Below are 19,186 nucleotides of genomic sequence, written 5' to 3'. Positions count from 1 at the left end.
TAGGGAGCTGGTGGTCTATCCCTGGCGGAGCCGGATTTACGCACAAGCTAAGTAAATCACAGTTTAGGGCCTCCAATTGTGAGCCTTAAGATAAAAACAATTAAAAACCTAAATTTCAAGTTTTACATAATCAAGTTATACAATAAAGGAGACAGAGAAAACAGAATTGGAAAGAGACATATATCATGATATATTCCTACTGTTATGATAAAATTGAAAGGGTTCAGAGGAGAGCGACGAGGATGACCGGGGCCAAGGGACCAAGCCCTATGAAGATAGGTTGAGGGACTTGGGAATGTTCAGCCTGGAGAAAAGGAGGTTGAGAGGGGACATGATAGCCCTCATTAAGTATTTGAAAGGTTGTCACTTGGAGGAGGGCAGGATGCTGTTCCCATTGGCTGCAGAGGAGAGGACACACAGTAATGGGTTTAAGCTTCAAGTACAACGATATAGGCTAGATATCAGGAAAAAGTTTTTCACAGAGTAGTTCAGCAGTGGAATAGGCTGCCTAAGGAGGTGGTGAGCTCCCCCTCACTGGCAGTCTTCAAGCAAAGGTTGGATACACACTTTTCTTGGATGCTTTAGGATGCTTAGGGCTGATCCTGCGTTGAGCAGGGGGTTGGACTAGATGGCCTGTATGGCCCCTTCCAACTCTATGATTCTGTGATGATATAGAAGAGTTGTTGTTGTTGCTGTTGCTGTTGTTGTTATGTGCGAAGTCGTGTCCGACCCATCGGGACCCTATGGACAATGATCCTCCAGGCCTTCCTGTCCTCTACCAATCCCCAGAGTCCATATAGAAGAGTAGCACTTTTTAAATGTAATGTTATGAGATCTCTTAAACTTGGCATTGTTGAATCTAACTGTTTGCTGGGCTTCCTCTAGACTTCCTCTACGCAGAAAGAAAACGTAGGAATAGACACGAGGTTGCCAGCTCTGGATGGAAGAGACCTAGAAGTTTGGAGGGGGGGAGCCAGCGGAGGGGAGGGGCGGAGGAGGGATCTGAACCGGGTAGAATTCCATAGAGCAGGGGTGTCCAAACTGTGGCTCTCCGGATGTCCATGGTGTTGGCAAGGGCTCATGGGAGTTGTAGTCCATGGACTCCCAGAGAAACACAGTTTGGCCACCCCTGCAATAGAGTCCACCCTGCAAAGCTACCATTTTCTCCAAGGAAACTGATCTTGATCCATCTGAAGATCAGTTGTAGTAGTGGGAAATCTCCAAATCCCACCTGGTGGTTGGCAAACCTGAGGAGACAGAGGAAAGACAGATGGAAGAGTACACAGAGCAGAGGGTATAAGAAAGACAGAAGAATAAATCTTTAGAGCTGCAAACCCTGCCTTAGGTTTTTTTCCTTGTCCACCAATATTTGCCAAGACCCCAATATTTGTGGGGCTTTCATTTAACAACTGGGACAGGCGGGGGGGGGGAATCCAGTGGCCAAGCATGGTGTGACCCTTCTGGATTGTGACGTTTTGGTGTTTCAGGTAACGTGCTATGACATCCCTTTCTCTTCACCATCATAGCTAAGCAAAGGGTGGTTCTTTTGCCGCCAAAGGTTCCTCTGCTCTTACTCAGACATTTACACACACACACACACACACATACCCACACCCCTTTAGAGAAAGAAAAGGGAAGAGAGGTCACGAATGTATTACATTGTGAGGCTGCCCTTACAAATTGGGTGAGATTTGCTGGGGATTGTTCTGTGCTTTTTCTTTAATCAAACAAACAAAAAACCCACAACTGTTTACTTGTCTACCATGGCGATTTTTAAAAAAAAATTGCAGCTCTTATAGTAACCCTGTTGGATTTTCAAGGCAAGAATCCCGGGAAATGTAGTTCAATGAGTTACTTAGTTTTAGCAAAGAATTATCATACAGCTGTATTTGGATGTTGTGACACAGTTTACTAATGTAACAGGATTAACTTTTGCTTATATATTCCTACTGTTATGATGGTCAGTTCTTAGTCTGAGGAAGGGTGCTTGCACTCGAAAGCTCACACCTTGCATAAATCTTTGTTGGTCTTAAAGGTGCCACTGGACTCTGATTGTTTTGTTTAGCTTTTCCCATTAGAGATCCCTCCCTAACCCCCGCCCTTCCTCATGGAACTACAATTCCCAGGCTTCCTGTGGTTAAGGGAATTATTGTTGAATTCTGGACTGTGCATATGCCCTCTGCAGTTTTGATAGAAGGCAGTTTTTATGAAGGATTTGCCGTTTTATTGTTTTAGATATATGCTTACTACGCATTGACCGCCCGCAGCGAGCAGAGATGGGGCGGTATACAAATAAAATATTGATTTTGTATTTATTTTAAGTGAATGGCAGAAAGTATGGGTCTGAAAGACCCCTTTTGCTATCAGTTCTGATTGCCTGTGGTTCATTCGACCTATACCTGCAGCACTTCCCGAGAAAACAACGTCAAGGCGTAGAAACGCAAAAACCTCCATTGTTTTCGCCTTGGGGACAGTTTCGAAAAAGGCCGTCCCCTTTGGTTCGCACGTGGGCCCTCTCTCCGGCAGACAGGAAATATGCCAGACTGCCCCGGCAGGAGGCTGCACTGAGCACGTGCAGGGAGTAACAAGGCCCCGTCTAACGATTAATCATCACTATCAACCTTTGTTCTTGTTAAAGCCTTAATTGTTGGGCCGGGCTGGTAATGAGGGTGGCCCTTGTGGTTTGTCTGTGGCTGCGAGATTGCTCGCCCTGATCTGGTGCCCAGAGGAAGGACCTGCTTCTCCCCGGGGTCCGGTTTGAAGAGCCAGAGGGGGAACATTGTTCCGGCACCTGCTAGAGGCGCAGCCAGAGTTCCTCCAGCACCCATGAATTGGAGGAAGGAGGATGCTGTTTTGGTGGTTCATTGGACAGGGGCTTCAGGGGGTTAGGGGAAATCATGTACGTGGTAAGAGCCCAAGCTTGTAACACTAGGACCGTTTACGCCAGGGGTAGTCAAACTGCGGCCCTCCAGATGTCCATGGACTACAATTCCCATGATCCCCTGCCAGTGTTTGCTGGCAGGGGCTCATGGGAATTGTAGTCCATGGACATCTGGAGGGCCGCAGTTTGACTACCCCTGGTTTACGCACTGGAGGTTTCATGCCGGGCTGCAGGGTGGAGTTTTAGCCATGGCAGGTTGCCCCGCCTCTTCCTGCCCCCACACGGGGGAGCATTTGGCCCTGTCTGCCTCATCCGGCCTCGATTTGTGCTCCTGCACGTGAGCTAAGGAAGTGAAGTTCCCAGTGCGGAAATGGTCTAGGGCAGGCTTTCTCAACCAGGGTTTTGTGAAACCCTGCAGTTTCTTGACAGCCCTGGAATGGTTTCCCAAGTGGATGGGAAATTTATATAAATATATATTTTTATATATATGTTAAGCATTTATCAGGTGATATGACAATATATGATTGTGTTGACCCGCCTCTTCCCCCCCCCATGGTCTGGAGGGGGTGGGAAGGGGAGGGACCCCGGGTGGGCGTGTCCACAGTTCTGCTTCCCAACCCTATTCTGCACGATCGTACCACATCTGGGGTTTCTCGAAGCCTGAGGAATGTTTCAGGGGTTTCTTAACGGCAGAAACATTGAGAAAGGCTGCACCGGGGTCATTCCCTGGGGAGCATTTTAGAGCCATCTTGCAACTTAAGATCAGTCTGTGAACATGCGAAGCTGCCTTATATGGGTTTCATATCACAGGTCCATGTGGTTTAGGACTAGGGCTGACAGCCCACTCCCCCGGTGGACATGCGCGCGCTTGTGCAATATTTCCTAACAACAGCAGAGTGCACTAGGTCTTTGCTGCCAGCGAAAGCCTCTTGTCCTGTTGTGTGAGTGCTGGTAAGAAAACAACAAACACATGACCAGGCAGTGAATCTTCAGCCTTAGATCCCCCAGGGCCCTGATCTCACCGGGCAGAGTGCTCCACCGGGGACCAGAAGTGGCTTACATTGTTTTCCTTTTCTCCATTTTATCCTAACAGTGGTCCCGTGAGGTCAGTTAGGCAGAGAGAGTAACTGGATCAAGGTCAACCAATGAATTTCCATAGCAGAGTAAGGATTTGAACCTGGGACTTAGTCCTAGGCATCAAGGACTGTGGTTGCCAAACAACCTGGGGCTCTGCAGTAGATAATTACGACCATAACAATATAAGAGAAGCCACGTTGCATCTGGCCAATGGCTTACTCTCTGTGTCACACAGTCGTCAAAACCCAGGTGCCATGATGAGATCCATCATGAGGTCCCTGGCACCTCCAGTTAAGGGATCTGTGGTGGGGGGTGCAGAAAAGCCCCTCTTCTGCTTGTGAGCCCCTGCGAGTCAGAGAAGTCAGTACTGCACTTGATGACCTGGCTTGAGGACGTGGTATAAAGCAGGTTTGTATGTTCCATATCCTTGAAGCAGTCACCCAGTTCTTGAAACGTCCATTTGAGCAGAGCTCTCATACCCAGCCAAAGTGGGCATTCCCTTTCAAGCCCCTGTTGGACTATCAGGGTACAGCCACTAGGTGTCCTTCCCCCCAAAATATTCTTCACTCACTTCTTCCACCAGGACCTGTCTTCTTACCCCCCTCCAATGGGGTCATCCCTCGGGTGGGTGAGATGCCCTACATTTGCATTGGCCTTCAGGTGGCTGAACAGATGGATTCGTTTCCTGATGTTTGCACTTGTGCATCTTTGCTAGACCTGTCTCTCCCCCTGCCCCTCTGTCTTTTTCAGGATCAACACTCTGTCATAGGCCAAAATGCAGAGCCTAGTCCAGGATCGGGTCCTTGCTCCAATCCAAACACTGGAAGCAGTTTCATGAACTCGCCTCAGCAAGCCTTGTTGAATCAGCAACTGAAACAACAACTCCTCCTGCAGCATCATCAGCAACAGCAGCAGCAGCAGCAGATACTAACAGAAGCAGTAAATATTCCTTTTTCCTATTTTATTTATATCTAAATGCCATTTCATTGGATGCAAAGCTAGAAAACCAGTGTAGAGTACTGGTTAGAGGCTGGAGAATCAGGAAGGACCTGGGTTCAACTGGGGGAGCTTGGGCTATGTATTTCTCTCTCTTTCTCCCTCAGTCTAGCCTACCTAACAGGGTTGTTGTGAAGATGAAGAAAGGGTCACACTGTCCTGATTTTTCAGCAGCAGAAGAAGAGCTGAGTTTTTTTTACCCTGCTTTTGACTGCCCGAAGGAGTCTCAAAGCAACTTATAATCGCTTACCCTTCTTCTCCCCACAACAGATGCCCTGTGAGGTAGGTGAGGCCGAGAGAATTGTGACTGGCCAAGGTCACCCAGCTGGCTGGCTGTTTAGGAGGAGTGGGGAATCACACCCGGTTCTCCAGATTATAGTCCGCCACTTTTTAACCACGACACCAGGCTGGCTCTTGCAGAGAGTTTTGAGTCCAGGAGCTCCTTAAAGAAGAAGGAGAGTTGTTTTTTATATCCTAATTTTCACTGCCTGAAGGAATCTCAAAGCGGCTTACAATTGCCCTCCCTTCCTCTTCCCACAACAGATCTCCTGTGAAGTAGGTGAGACTGAGAGAACTCTGACTGGACTGCTCAGTCAGAACAGCTTTATCAGTGCTGTGACGAGCCCAAGGTCACCCAGCTAGTGGGGGAACGGGAATCAAACTGAGCTTGCCAGATTAGAAGCTGCCGCTCTGAACAACTACACCCTCCTGGCATCCTGAAACCAACAAAAGTTTCAGGGTGTAAGCTTATGAGACAAAGCTTTTCAAGGCTCTTTTTGGTCTCCATGGTACCATTGTTGGACACAAATCTAGCTGTTCCACTGTAGACCAACACGGCTAAGCTCTGAAAATTTATAGAGTAGGGGTTCCCCAAACCAATTGAGCCAGTGGACAACCTTGAAATTCAGATACAGGGTGGCGGGTGCACCTCTTGGGGGACAAAGGACTTTCAAGTTGCTTCAGGAGAGGGAGACTGGCCAAAGGAGACTCCACTACTATGGAGGCCGCAGTGCTAGCGCTCCCAGGAGCCAAATCTGAGCCACTCACATTAACAGATCCTCCTGAGGCAGAAACAGGGTGGCAGTTCTCTGGGGTCTCATCCTGCGGGTCTCTCCCAGCTGCTTGGGACATGCTGAGGCTGGGAGCCTTGCCTGCAGCCTTCTGCGTGCCGAGCGTGTTCTCTGCCACTGAGCTAACACCTTCCCCGATAATTTCCAGACCCACAAGACGAGGGTCTGATTCAAGTTAACAGCCTGACACGTGGTTGCAGGCGACGGCCGGGAGTTTTGCCTTTTCGGCCAGAAGGAAAGCCAGTTCCCGGGCAGCAGTGCCGTTGGCATGCAGAGGCGAGCTCCGTTTCCTTTCCAAGCAGATGCTGGCAAGGCGCAGGGACCACCCGTGCGCAGGGCTCTGCGTGCCTTCAGGCAGCATTCTCATTGCTCGTCGAGGGTCTTTTTGTTCAGGGTTGTGCCGAGCTGGGCGGCAAATGGCTTCCTCCTGAGCAGCAGACCCCTTTTGCCAAGTCTGCGGAGAGCAAAACAGAAGTTAGGATGCTGGAAGAAAGGACGGATGCAGGTGGAAGGACTGCCTGGTTAAGGAGGAGCATTTCTTGTTGTCAAGTATGTTTACGGTGGGCACAGATCTTCAGGCTCTGGCATCTTGAGCTCCAAAGGGTCTTGAGCGACTGGTATCGGAGGGGGAGAGGCCTTTTGCAGGCTGGTATCTCAGAGCACCACTGCCAATTAAGGTAGACAGTACAAGCCTTGACCAGGGGGCTTCATGGTGCCCGTCAGCACCTTGCTGGGATGCCCGCCAAGCACTTTTAGAATGTGGGAGGAAATAGGTGGCATCTGATTGGCTGTCCAGATTAAAAAGCAAACAGTTTCTTCCTGAAATGTTGAACAGCTACTCTTACAGTTCTATATAACCTTGCTCCCTGACATTTTGTGGTTGGCTCCGCCTCCAGTGGCAGCCATATTTAGATTGGCTCCACCTCCTCTGGCAGCCATTTTGTGACTCTGCCCACCACCCTGCGTCAGAATTCCAAAGGTGCCCACAAGTTCAAAAAGGTTGAGGGATCCCTAGTTTAGACAGACTGATGGTTTGATCCTGTGTAAAGAAGCTTAAAATATTTGCTGCCTATTGCAAAAATCCAGATAGGGCAGGCTATTTTAGAGGACGTGAACATCCATTTCTGGGTTCTGAGATATTTATACCCTGCTTTTCTCCCCAATGAGGACCCAAAGCAGCTTATAATATGGTTCTTCCCTCCTCTGTTTTATCTTCACAACAACCCTGTGTGGTTGTTTTTGGTGGTGAGGATCACTTGGGCACGAAATAGGGATCAATGCGGGTAGGCAGGTAGTTGTGAGTTCCTGCATTGCGCTGGGGGTTGGACTAGATGACCTTGGAGGTCCCTTCCAATTCTATTACTCTAGGTGCATCATGCTTAGAGGGAGGGAATGGCCCAAGATCACCCAGTGAGCTTCCATAGCAGTGCAGGGATTCAAAACAGGGTCTTCGAGATCCTAGGCAAACACTCAAACCACTGCACTGTGCTGGTTCACATGCAGAATAGCTTTCATCCTTTAGAGATTGGTGAGAGTTAAGGGGTGTCCTTCAGGAATAAGTTGAGGGCTGCCAGGTCTCCAGCTAAAGCCGGGTTCCCATTAGCAGTTCCCCCAAAATCCTCTGCTACACATTAGGAGGATCCACAGAACCCCTCTCTAAGATAACAAATATCTCCCCTGAACATTGTGTTGAGGTAGAATCATAGAGTTGGAAGGGACCTCCTGAGTCATCTAGTCCAACCCCCTGCACTATGCAGGACACTCACAACCCTGTCTCTCATCCACTGTCACCTGCCACCCCCTTGGACCTTCGCAGAATCAGCCTCTCAGTCAGATGGCTATCTAGCCTCTGTTTAAAAATTTCCAAAGATGGAGAACCCACCACCTCCCAAGGAGGCCTGTTCCACTGAGAAACCGCTCTGACTGTGAGGAACTTCTTCCGGATGTTTAGATGGAATTCCTTTTGAATTAATTTCATCCCATTGGTTCTGGTCTGTCCCTCCGGGGCAAGAGAGAACTCTGCTCCATCCTCTACATGGCACCCTTTTAAATACTTGAAGATGGTTATCAGATCCCCTCTCAGTCATCTCCTCTCCAGGCTAAACAGACCAAGCTCCCCCAGCCTTTCTTCATAGGTCTTGGTCTCCAAACCTCTCACCATCTTTGTTGCCCTCCTCTGGACACGCTCCAGTTTGTCTCCATCCCTCTTCAACTGGGGTGCCCAAAATTTGTTGCTCAGATGACGTTTTCCTTAAAGTCACAAAATGAGTTGGAAGGGGCCCTACAGGCCATCTTTGATGGACCCAAATGATGACCTTGATATGATCAATCAAAAATAATGTCTTTTTCTTTTGGTTGGGGTCCTGCAGGAGAAGATAACTCCTCAAGATCAATTGAATAGACACTTAACGAGGCCACCACCAGATTATAAGGACCAAAGAAGGAACCAGGTCAACATCCAGCAAACACATCAGTATTCAGGTAATGAAAAAAATTGAACGAAAGTGTAAAATTTGTCACATCAACAGCATTCAGCGTTTTCCTATTTCTGAGGCACTGTTTGAGGACCTCTTTCTCCTCGTTCTTTTCCTGCCTTTCTGGTCCCCTGTTCTTCTGAGTCCCCTGGCTGCACTGAGCCCATTTGTTCTGTCTTAAGTCCCCCTCCCCTGCCAGTTAACCAACCTTCCACTTCTTACACATTGATTTTCATTGACTGACTTTCCTCCTCAGCAGTTAAAGTGACAGTGAGCATTTTGTCCACATCTCTTTTGAAGTGAGGCTTCCAGAACTTCACACAGGACTCCAGGTGGAGTCTGACTAATTCAGTATGCAGCGGGACTAGGACATCTTTTTATTATTATTATTATTATTATTATTATTATTATTATTATTATTATTATTATTATTATTATTATTATTATATTTATTGCCCGCCACTCCCTTGCGGCTCGTGGCGGGCTACAACATTCTAAAACCCCCATAAAATCCATTAAAATCCATTAACAACAACTACAATCCAACAATTATTAGTTAGCAAGCTAACATGGCAAGATCGGCTAGTCAACTTCCCCCTCCCCCTACTAGCAGGTGGAGAGGGGATACTGATGGTACCCATCCCCAATCCCAGGTCCCGGGGGGGCATAGATGTTAGCCTTGGCCTCAACCATAAACCTGGCGGAAGAGCTCCGTCTTGCAGGCCCTGCAGAACGATGGAAGATCCCGCAGGGCCCGCAGCTCTCCCGGGAGCTCATTCCACCAGGCAGGAGCCAGGACCGAAAAGGCCCTGGCCCTGGTCGAGGCCAGGCGTGCTTCCCTAGGGCCGATTTTGTGATTTTGATGCGATGCCTCTGCTGATACAGCCCAAGACTGCATTTGCCTTCTTTACCGCTGCATCATGCTGTCTGCTAATATTATTATTGTTGTTGTTGTTGTTATTATTATTATTATTAAACTTATAGCCCGCCACTCCCACAAGGCTCGTGGCAGGTTGCAACACATAAAACCCCCCAGTAAAAACCCAATAAAAGTCAATAAAAAAGTCAATACAATAAAAGTCAAGCCTAAAATCCAACCCTGACCCAAGTAGCAGCGGAACTTACCCAGCCTAACCCAGCCGACAAAATCCCAGAGAGCAAGGAGTTAATAATCACTTCACTGCCAAGAATAACCCGGGGGGGAGGGGGGGGTCAGATCTTCCTTCGAGGATTTAGCTTACGGTCTACAAGTACCCTAGGATTTCATTCACACACACTGCCACCTAGAAGGATATCTCCCATCCAGTCCTCCTGCTTCTTCTCATTTGTGTGACCCAGATGTAGAACCCGGCGCTTCTTATTGAATTGCATCTCATTCTCACACATTTAAAATTATCTCCGTGTAACATCTTGATGCCCCGTCAGCCATTTCTGCACTTCAGCCAGGTCTTGTTTTTTCTAATGCTACAGAATTTGTGAACCAAGTTGGTGTTAGGTGGCCAGCAGCTGAACTCCCCGTGTTGCTTATTAAAGCCTCTTCTTTTAAAGATGTCAGCCCAAGTGCTCCAGATGTCCCTATTTACACAGGACGGCCCCTGCACTTGCAAGGCCTGGTATCCAGACAGCTTTGACTCCCGGGCCTTTCTCCCTGCCTTCACATACATCCCTCATTAAACAAATGGCACGTGCCATGCCATCGCAGTCCCTCCCATAATGGCCTTTCAGAATTGATTCCATGGAGGAATTCACCTGGCCTTGTAACACAGAAAAAGAAAATTCCGCATGGACTTGCTGGAAGAGGATATCCTTGTGCCGAATGTGCACCTTAAGTGCCATCAAGTCTCTTCCAACTAAATGGTGATTAATGAACTCCAAAACATCCCATCAATAGCAGTCTTGCTCAGTAAGAAAGAGCAACAGTCCAGGAGCACCTAAAAGATGAACAAACTGTGTGGCAGCGTAGGAGTCACTGCAATCGGCAGGGGGCTGGACTAGATGACCCCGGAGGTCCCTTCCAACTCTATGAGTCTATGACTCTATATCCTGCCACAAACTTTGTTCGTCTTTAAGGTGCTTCCAGCTGCTACAGACAGACAAACAAACACGGCTACCTGTCTCAATCTGTCTCTCATGGAACCTTGCTCAGGGCTTGAAAACGGAGGTCCGTGTTTTCGATGCTGTACTAGATGGGCCTGTGGTCGGATCCATCAGGACTCTTAATATGTTTTTAAGGTTTGGAGTCACAGTAGAAGGCAGAGCCGTCTGCCAGTTACCAGGTCACAGATAATTCATGTGGATTTTCAATCCCAACATAATATTTTCTTTCTCTGTTCTGCGGAAACATTGCTCAAGCAGCCCAGTATCAGCCTAAGAGGGCCCAAGGAACTCTGTGTCCCACCCTCTGCCAAGCACTAGTTCTGGGCATGCATCAGAAATCAACACATTCTCTTTCGTGCCACTAGCTCCTTTGGTATCTACGCTCCGGCTACGTTGTCTGCCCGATGCTAATTGGAATGCAGTTTCTCCCCATCTGGTACAAATTAGAGAGGCAACAGAAATGAAAGGGAAAGGCTAAAAATAGCTGCAGATTCATAAGGGGGGGGGGGGAAGGAGCAACTTTGTCTTTTGATCAAGAGAGAAAACCAGCATCTCACCACTGTGCCCTTTTAGACAACTTGTGTCGTTCTCCGAAGAGAGTGGGGTGTCGCCATCCTTGCGGCAATCAAGACTGCCCCTCCCTCCCTCTCTCTTCGTCCTTAAGGTCCCACAACACTCTCTGTGTGTTTTCACAGCAAGATGAACACGGTTACTCCTCTGAAATGTGGCCCACCTCTGTGAGAGGCTGGTTCCTTCCAGTGATGGTGCAGGAATTCTGAAAGTTTAAGAACCTAGAAGGTTCCATGGCTCCTCCCAGCCTCCAAACTTTCAGGGTAGATCCAGGAAGCTCTTCTCTGACCCTCTGCCAAATTTACAATGATTGGACCATGGGGTCCAACCATGTCCAGGGGTTGCAAAAGAGGGTGCCCCAATCTCTCCTATCCAATGGAGAGTCCGTCCCATTGGATAGAGTTGAGTGGATGGGGGCACCCTCTTTCGGAACTCCTGGACGTGGTCCAATCGTTGTGAAATTTGGAGGGAGGTCAGGGAAGACCACTTTTATAAATAGAATAGGGCTGAGTTCTAGAACAGGGGTTGTCAACCTATGGTCCTCCAGATGTTCATGGACTACAATTCCCATGAGCCCCTGCCAGCGTTTGCTACCCCTGGTCTAGAACACATTGACCAATGTGTATTCCTCTGCTCTTTTAACTTATGCAATTCCGTTTTTGGCATTGTTTCTCATTTCTAATCATTTCTGCTGTGTTTCAGGTGTCTGTAATCCTAGTCTTGTTACATTGCTTATTATATCTCTCATCCTATCAATTGCATTGATTTACACTATGTAATCCACCTTGCATCTCAGGGAGAAAGAAGGACTATAAATAAAGTCTATAAATAAAGGGTAAAGACATATACAATTATATCCAAAATAGAGATTTAAAATAAATACATGGCATCATAAGTATTAAAATAACAATTAAACTAACTGCTTGCTCGTTGTTACATGGGAGGGGGGGGTCATAACGATGGCCATTTGAGTTGGTTGGTGGATTCTGACAGGGAAGCTGGCAGATTATATGTTTTTAGGCCTCAACCATGGAGGAATTTCTCTGTTTTATAAGACCCGCAGAACTGTCTGAGGTCCTGCAGGGGTTTGATCACATTCGGGACCGCTTGGTTACTTATGCCCCCCGCAGAGCTCTCCGCTCTGTGGGTATGAATTTACTGGTTGTCCCAGGCCCCTGGGATGTACGCCTGGCCTTGACCAGGGCCAGGGCCTTTTCGGTCCTGGCCCCGGCCTGGTGAACGAGCTCCCGGAAGAGCTGAGGGCCCTGCCGGAATCACCAGCTTTCTGCAGGGCCTGCAAGACGGAGCTCTTCTGCCAGGCATACAGTTGAGGCCAGGACAGAGTCCCGGATTTTTCCAACTTGATCCCAAGTTCCCCTAGACCAGCTCTCGCTAGAGGAAGATCATGGCCCCACCCTGAACAAGGTGGGAAGGATCAAATAAGGATATGCCGCCATCTTTGTGATACCGTTTTATTCTGTAAATTGGGTAAATTGGGATTTTATTGTTTTTAGAATTTTATGCTGTGAGCCGCCACAAGACCTGTCGGGGAGCAGCGGTCTACAAATAAATAAATAAATAAATCCCACCAGGCTGGGGCCAGGGCAGGAAAGGCCCTGTCTCTGGTTGAGGCCAATCTGATCTCTTTGCAGCCAGGGATCCCGAGCAGGTTCTGCTGATGACATTAATGCTGTGAAGGACCTTTGATGGGAAGGGTCCCCCCAAAAAACGCACTTGCCAACTGGAACTGAAGTTTTTCTGTGTCCCTCTCACATTTTAGGTGGGTCGCCTGCCATGAACATCAGCACCAGCATGTGCTTCTCCAGCCCCGTTTCGACGCCCAGCATCTCGCAGCAGGCTTCTGCTCTTCTCGCCGCCGCTCACGGCGCCAGGATGCCTTCTCACCCGGCAGCTCGCCACGTGGGCTGCTACGGAAACATCCCTTGCAGCCAGCCGAGCGTGTACACCGTGACGACGACTGGGGCGAGCCAGGCCCCGCAGCACAGGAACCCAAACCAAATCCTCCCCGGCCCAAACAGTTCCACGGCGTCTCGGCAAGCACCGCCGGGGCAAGGAAACAACCTAGCGGCGTTTGAGACCGGCTCCGGAATCAGTCCCCAGCCAGGGAAACTTGGCTTTAACCCAGGGACTGCCGGGCAAAGACCTTTGAACGTGATGGTCACCGCTAGTTCGGCCGTTCTGAACTGGGTCTCCCAAGAAACAGGGGGAAAGCCACAGGACACGCAGAAGGTCGTAGGATCCCCCTTCCCTGCGGGCGGCCCCTATCCAAACCAGCCGCTACAGCGCGCCGTCGCCCATCAGCAGTTCCCACAGCGTGCCGCAGTGCCTCCGAACCCTTTAGGTGCCGTCCAGATGAGAGCGCCAGCAAACCATAGCTTAAATGGACAGGTGGCGGGGCCTCAGAAAGCCCCAAGCGCAAGGTCCACCCAGGTACGGGCACAGGCCATGCCGCACTTAAATCCGCCCGGTGCCAGCGTGACCCCCCCAAGCCCTTTGCTGTCAAACCATTTCCCAGCTAGTACCAACCAGACCCCAACCAGAGCTTTCCAAGGGAGCGACCCCGCCAACGACCTGGCCTTTGACTTTCTCAGCCAGCAGGGTGACAGTATCGGGCCGCCCCTCAACAGCGATTCGGACTTCATCGATTCCTTGTTGAAAACGGAGCCGGGGAACGACGACTGGATGAAAGACATCAACTTGGATGAAATCTTAGGCGGGCATTCTTGAGACGGAGGAGTGGACAATGATAAACTCACGTGCTCCTTTTTTCCCGTCCCCCCCCCCCGGAGGCTCAAACATCCAAGTTTCACTGGTTTTGAAGAGAAGCATTGAGAAAAGGACTTTCCAAATGGTGTTGAGGGGAGGGGCTCCTAGGGAGTGTGTGGTATACAGTGAAAAACCAAATACGAGAGATTAACGTGACCCTCTGGGCACATAACCTGTTTTCTGCGTCCGAAATGTGTACGCTATTACGTGCATCTATAAAGCGGAACAAAAATACAAGAGTGCATATACCTTCGATTCTACTAATAGCTGTAGCTTTGTATTATTATTATTATGTTATTTTGATATTGTTGTTATTGTTATTGCAAACTAAACTATTGAGGAGTGGAAAGGGGCAACCTGAACCACATACATCCTAAGAATGTTTCACACTTCTTAGGAGCAGTCAGCAGGTATCAGAAAATCCAACTCTTCACCTTGCCCTTCATGAAATTATGTTTTTTTCCCTGTCCTAGGAGGGCTTTCCCATATTCTCATTTCCCCTTTTGCTCCCTTTAGGAGTCGATTCAGTATTATATCAGTTTATATCCAGCATAAATACCTGTAGTTTAAATCCCCTGGGAGTTATGTCGGACATAAACCGATGCAATATCAAATCTGCCACTAGAGGGAGAAAAACGTGTGGGGAACAGAGCCCCGTCCCCCAAAGGAACAGGAACTTCCGAGCCAGGAAAATGAGAATGGAGACAAGCCCCCAATCTCTCATTATCTGTTTCCATCAGAGGACCTAGACCAAACTAATGATGAAGTAGAGACTTTTCCCCCATAATCTCAATTTATTAATATATCCTGGCCCTAATTCCCCCTATAGGTCACCCATCTTCAAAACGTCCTATCCCATCCATGGTTCTCGCTTCTGTCCTAACCTTAGGGTCCTTATCAACGATGGAAGAATATAAGCAGAGCCCTGCTATATCGGCCCAGTGTCTAATACAGCAGTGGTCCCCAACCCCCGGGCCGGGGACCGGTCTCGGTCCGTAGATCAGTCGGTACTGGGCCGCAGCTCCTCCACATCCTCCTCCCTGGCTGCTGCCTCGGGGGCTGCTCTGCCACTCTGCCACCGGCTCACCTTTGATGCTCTCCAGCGGCCACCATGGCTGGGGCTCCCCCTCGGCGTGGCACTGTGCAGTTGCTGCTGTTAGCGCCCCCCAGCAGGCGGCGGGAAGTCAGGGAGACCAGCGGGAAAGCCTCAGTAAAATTGTCAAGTGTTGACCAGTCCCCGGTGATAAAAAGGTTGGGGACCGCTGCTGTAGATGACGTAACTGCCCCATCTGTTGGGGGCATCAGGGTGGATCATGTTACCCAGGGCCTTCCTGGTCCAAGAGACATAAAGGAACAGAGGTGGGCAATGGGACAGTTTCATTTCCATGGCGTGCTTCAGATCCTCTGACAGAAGTGTTCCCCCAGCACAGTTTACGCAGACACATGGCTTTTTTTTTTTTTTTTTTTTTTAAGGAAAGTGAAATCCTTTCTCTAAAAGGGATAAGATCCTGCTGAAAACTGCTTGGATGCAACTCCTGTACATGTGCTGCTGAAATGGACCAGGGTTTGGACTTCCCTATCTGCTATTCATTTCGAAGCATCTTGTACAAAAATAATTACCAGTGGGTTACATGGACCAAAATATGGAAAAGTTGGTTTTTGTGTTTTGTTTTGGTTTTGTTCTGTTATTTTTGTTCTTTAATGCAAAAGTGTAAAGTGTGCGTATCTATCATTTTTGAGTCATTACAGTAAAATGCACTACCCCTTATATTTTGCATTATTCAGTCAGGAGCCCTTCTCAGTATTGGGTTGTAAATATAATAGAAAAGGTTTGGGTTTTTGTAAACTTTTGTACAAACGGGGGAAAAAATGTAATATTTTGGTAGAAATCCTGAGATCATATTCTTTGGGTTATATTTATACACATGTGAAATAAAAAATGTACTGTCCAAACTTTGTATTTTGTACCACAAAGGAAAAAAATGCTTACCTTTTGTATCTTAATATGCAATTTTCTTTGTATAATATGATGGTTTTATTTTCATCCTGAGACTTTTAAGTTTTGCTTTACAGCAAGGCCGAACAGACTCAAATAAAAACTGAGGAGCTGAGATTTGAATTTTCTGTTGAAATAAAAAATGGCGGTTCTGCGAATTGCTTTAGGCCAGCGGTTCTCAACCGCTCCCATGCGACCCCAACTGCGGCGGGAGCAGGGTGACAGTGGCAGCGTGCGCAGGCAGCGTGCCAGCGTGCACATGCGCACAACGGGCGGGCAGCATGGAGGTGGCCATTGAAATTGCTTTGCTGCCGCTGCCCCCTGCCGCCATTGCCTGCCCCTGGCCGCCACCGCTGCCCAGCCACCACCACTGCCCCCTCCTCGGCTGCCACCACTTTGTGCCCCCGGCTGCCGCTGCCCTGGCCGCCACCACTGCTTGCCCCTGGCAACTGCCGCAGCGGCGGCAGCAACCAACCAGGGGACCCCCACAAAGGGTCGCGACCCCTAGGTTGAGAACCACTGCTTTAGGCCTAAACAAGTGAAGGGTTTTTGTGAAACAGATTGGCATTCTCACATGGATTGTATTTTGTAAAGCAGATGAATTCTGCTTTCTTTCTTTCAGAGCCTGGATTATCTCTGCATTTGAAGAAGTAACTTCAAGTCTTAAAAGATCAAAAAGATTGGGGGGAGGGGGCTGCTTTCAAGAGAGAAAGAGGTCCCTTTGTCAGATGTTTCTTCAAGAAACATGGCTGGGAAGCATAGCCTTGTACATGCCCACCCAGGCCATGTACATCTTCGCAGGGTCATCATTGGCCATTTTGGGAGAGGAGAGCAGATCCATATGATCGTATATGGTCATATCACCCAATAAATGTTTAGCATATTTTTAAAAATATATTAAAAATGAATTAACTCCCACTCATCCAAGAAACCCTTCCAGGAGCATTTAAAGCACCCAGGATTTTGCGAAGCCCTGGTTGAGAAAGACTAAATTTATGACTGTGAACAGTGAGTCACAAATGCTCATTCTGTGCTGCAAATTCTGTTAAGACCGTACGGTGCTACCAAACTCTTGCTCTTTTCTACTTCTCTGGTTACTGTACTTGAACATTCAGGCCCATTCCGCACCAGGATCAATGTGGCAAATTGATTACGGAAAGAAAAAACGGAATTTAAAATAGTGGAATTCAGGGTAACGCATACCTGCCTTTGTAGTGGAATCCAATAGTGTTTCAATCGTTTCCCACAGGTTTCCGGTCTCGCCAAAAATCGCTAGAAAGGAAGCAATTTTTTTCCTTGCTTTGTCCCACCCCTGGCCGTCAATCAAACGAGCAGCCAATAGGCGGTTGTTACCATGCTCCGGAAAAAACCCTTTGCCTTTAAGAACAGTTTAAAAAAAACACACACATGTTGCAACAAATATGCCTTGATTCTTTGCTTCCTCCTAACGTAGAGACCCATCTAGCTGGCAGCTGGAGTGTGAGCTGCCGATTCATCGTTGCCACGCTCCCCCAAGTGAAAACAAAATCCCTCCCCCCGTGCACGGGTGCGATTTTCGGCCGAAAATAAAGGGAACTTGCAAAAGGGGCTGTGTTGTGCTTGGTGACTTGAGGGGAGCTTTAAAGTAGCTCTGTAGAGGGACTGCAGCCGGAGAAGCCTCGCTGGGTGAATGAAGGCTCGCCGGTTCGTTACTCTCCTTTCGCTCCGAGAAAAAAAAATGGCGATCGCTTCGCTGGAAGTTCAGAGGAGAGAGCCAGGGGGAGGGACTTTGCTGAAACCGCAACAATGGTAACACAGAGAACTTTTTTGAAACTGTTGCAGATTGTTTGCAAGAGTGTAGCGCTTTCCAGAGGGTGAATCCACTTTTGGGGATTTCCCTGGAAGCGCTACAACGAAGTGCTTTTAGCAGGACTGTTTCAGGAGTGTGGCAGATTGTGTACGATGTCGTGCATAACTGCATATTAGTAGCAATTACAATTTGCCACACTCCTGCTACATTAAACTTGTGCGGAATGGACCTCATTCGACCTACACTTCTATCTATTATCACCACTCATTCTTAGAGTATGAAAGCTATAACTTTTCATCGCTCTGGCCCAAAGCTACTCAGCCTACATTTGCTACATTTGCCATTATGTCAGTGGCTTTTCCACCACCACAGCAGCCCTCTTATCTCCCCAAAATGTTGCTCTTCAGAGCCCGGGGACCTTTGGGGAAAGCATCAGAGTTCTGCAGTAGAAAAGGGGAATTGGTGAAAATGACTGGCTTCAGTGGAAAATTCAGTCCAGAGCCAACAAAGCAGAAGACAACAGTGTGCTTCCACCAACCTTCCACTTTGTCCCTGGTTCCACTGCCGTCACTCCCAAACCTCCTTTGGTAACACTTTCCAGGAGCAGTATATGGAAAGCAGGATTGGGAGAATGGAACGGAAGGCTAACATCTGTCCACATCTAACACCGTTCACCGAGAGTCAGCTTGGTGTAGTGGTTAGGAGTACGGACCTCTAACCTGGCGAGCCGGGTTTGATTCCGCGCTCCCCCACATGCAACCAGCTGGGTGACCCTGGGCTCGCCATGGCACTAATAAAGCTGTTCTGACCAAGCAGTAATTTCAGGGCTCTCTGCCTCTCCTCCCTCACAGGGTGTCTGTTGTGGGGAGAGTAAGGGAAGGGCTTCCAGTGGTTGGAAGCCACTGAGACTCTTTCTGGTAGAGAAAAGGGACATATAGGAACCAACTCTTCTTCTTCTTCAGTAATATCAGGGCTCTCTCAGCCTCGCCTCCCTCACAGGGTGTCTGTTGTGGGGAGAGGAAAGGGAAGGCGACTGTAAGCCACTTTGAGCCTCCTTCTGGGAGAGAAAAGCAGCATATAAGAACCATTCTTCTTCTTCAGTAATATCAGGGCTCTCTCAGCCTCACCTCCCTCACAGGGTGTCTGTTGTGGGGAAAGGGAAGGCGATTGTAAGCCACTTTGAGACTTTTTCTGGTAGAGAAAAGCAGCTCTTCTTCAGTAATATCAGGGCTCTCTCAGCCTCACCTACCTCACAGGGTGTTGATTCAAAAAACCTGCAAAGCCTTGTTTGTCCAGAGCCAACAGGAGGGCAAAAGAAAGGTGCGGGAGCATCTAGAGCAGCAGTGTGGGAGGTTCCTCCCCCCCAAGCCACTTTTGACTGTGTTAAAAACCATCATCTGTCTTCAGCCTTAAGGTCTCGGAGGAGAAGGGCTTGAAGTGTTAATGGCT

The 19,186-nt window shown here is 48.6% G+C and overlaps 1 protein-coding gene across 1 annotated transcript in view; it reads left to right on the top strand.

The window, feature by feature from the left end:
* MAML2 (mastermind like transcriptional coactivator 2) overlaps positions 1-16,063 on the top strand; it is a 179,320-nt gene extending 163,257 nt beyond the window's left edge. The window contains exons 3-5 of the mRNA XM_077341486.1: positions 4,709-4,897; positions 8,394-8,505; positions 12,946-16,063. Of these exons, the coding sequence (XP_077197601.1) occupies positions 4,709-4,897; positions 8,394-8,505; positions 12,946-13,913 (1,269 nt within the window). The 3' untranslated portion in view covers positions 13,914-16,063. The remainder of the gene's footprint in view (positions 1-4,708; positions 4,898-8,393; positions 8,506-12,945) is intronic.
* The last annotated feature ends 3,123 nt before the right edge of the window (positions 16,064-19,186 follow it).

Source organism: Paroedura picta, chromosome 6, assembly GCF_049243985.1.
Source record: "Paroedura picta isolate Pp20150507F chromosome 6, Ppicta_v3.0, whole genome shotgun sequence".
Classification (NCBI taxonomy): Eukaryota; Metazoa; Chordata; class Lepidosauria; order Squamata; family Gekkonidae; genus Paroedura; species Paroedura picta.
This window is presented reverse-complemented; position numbering and strand designations above follow the sequence as displayed.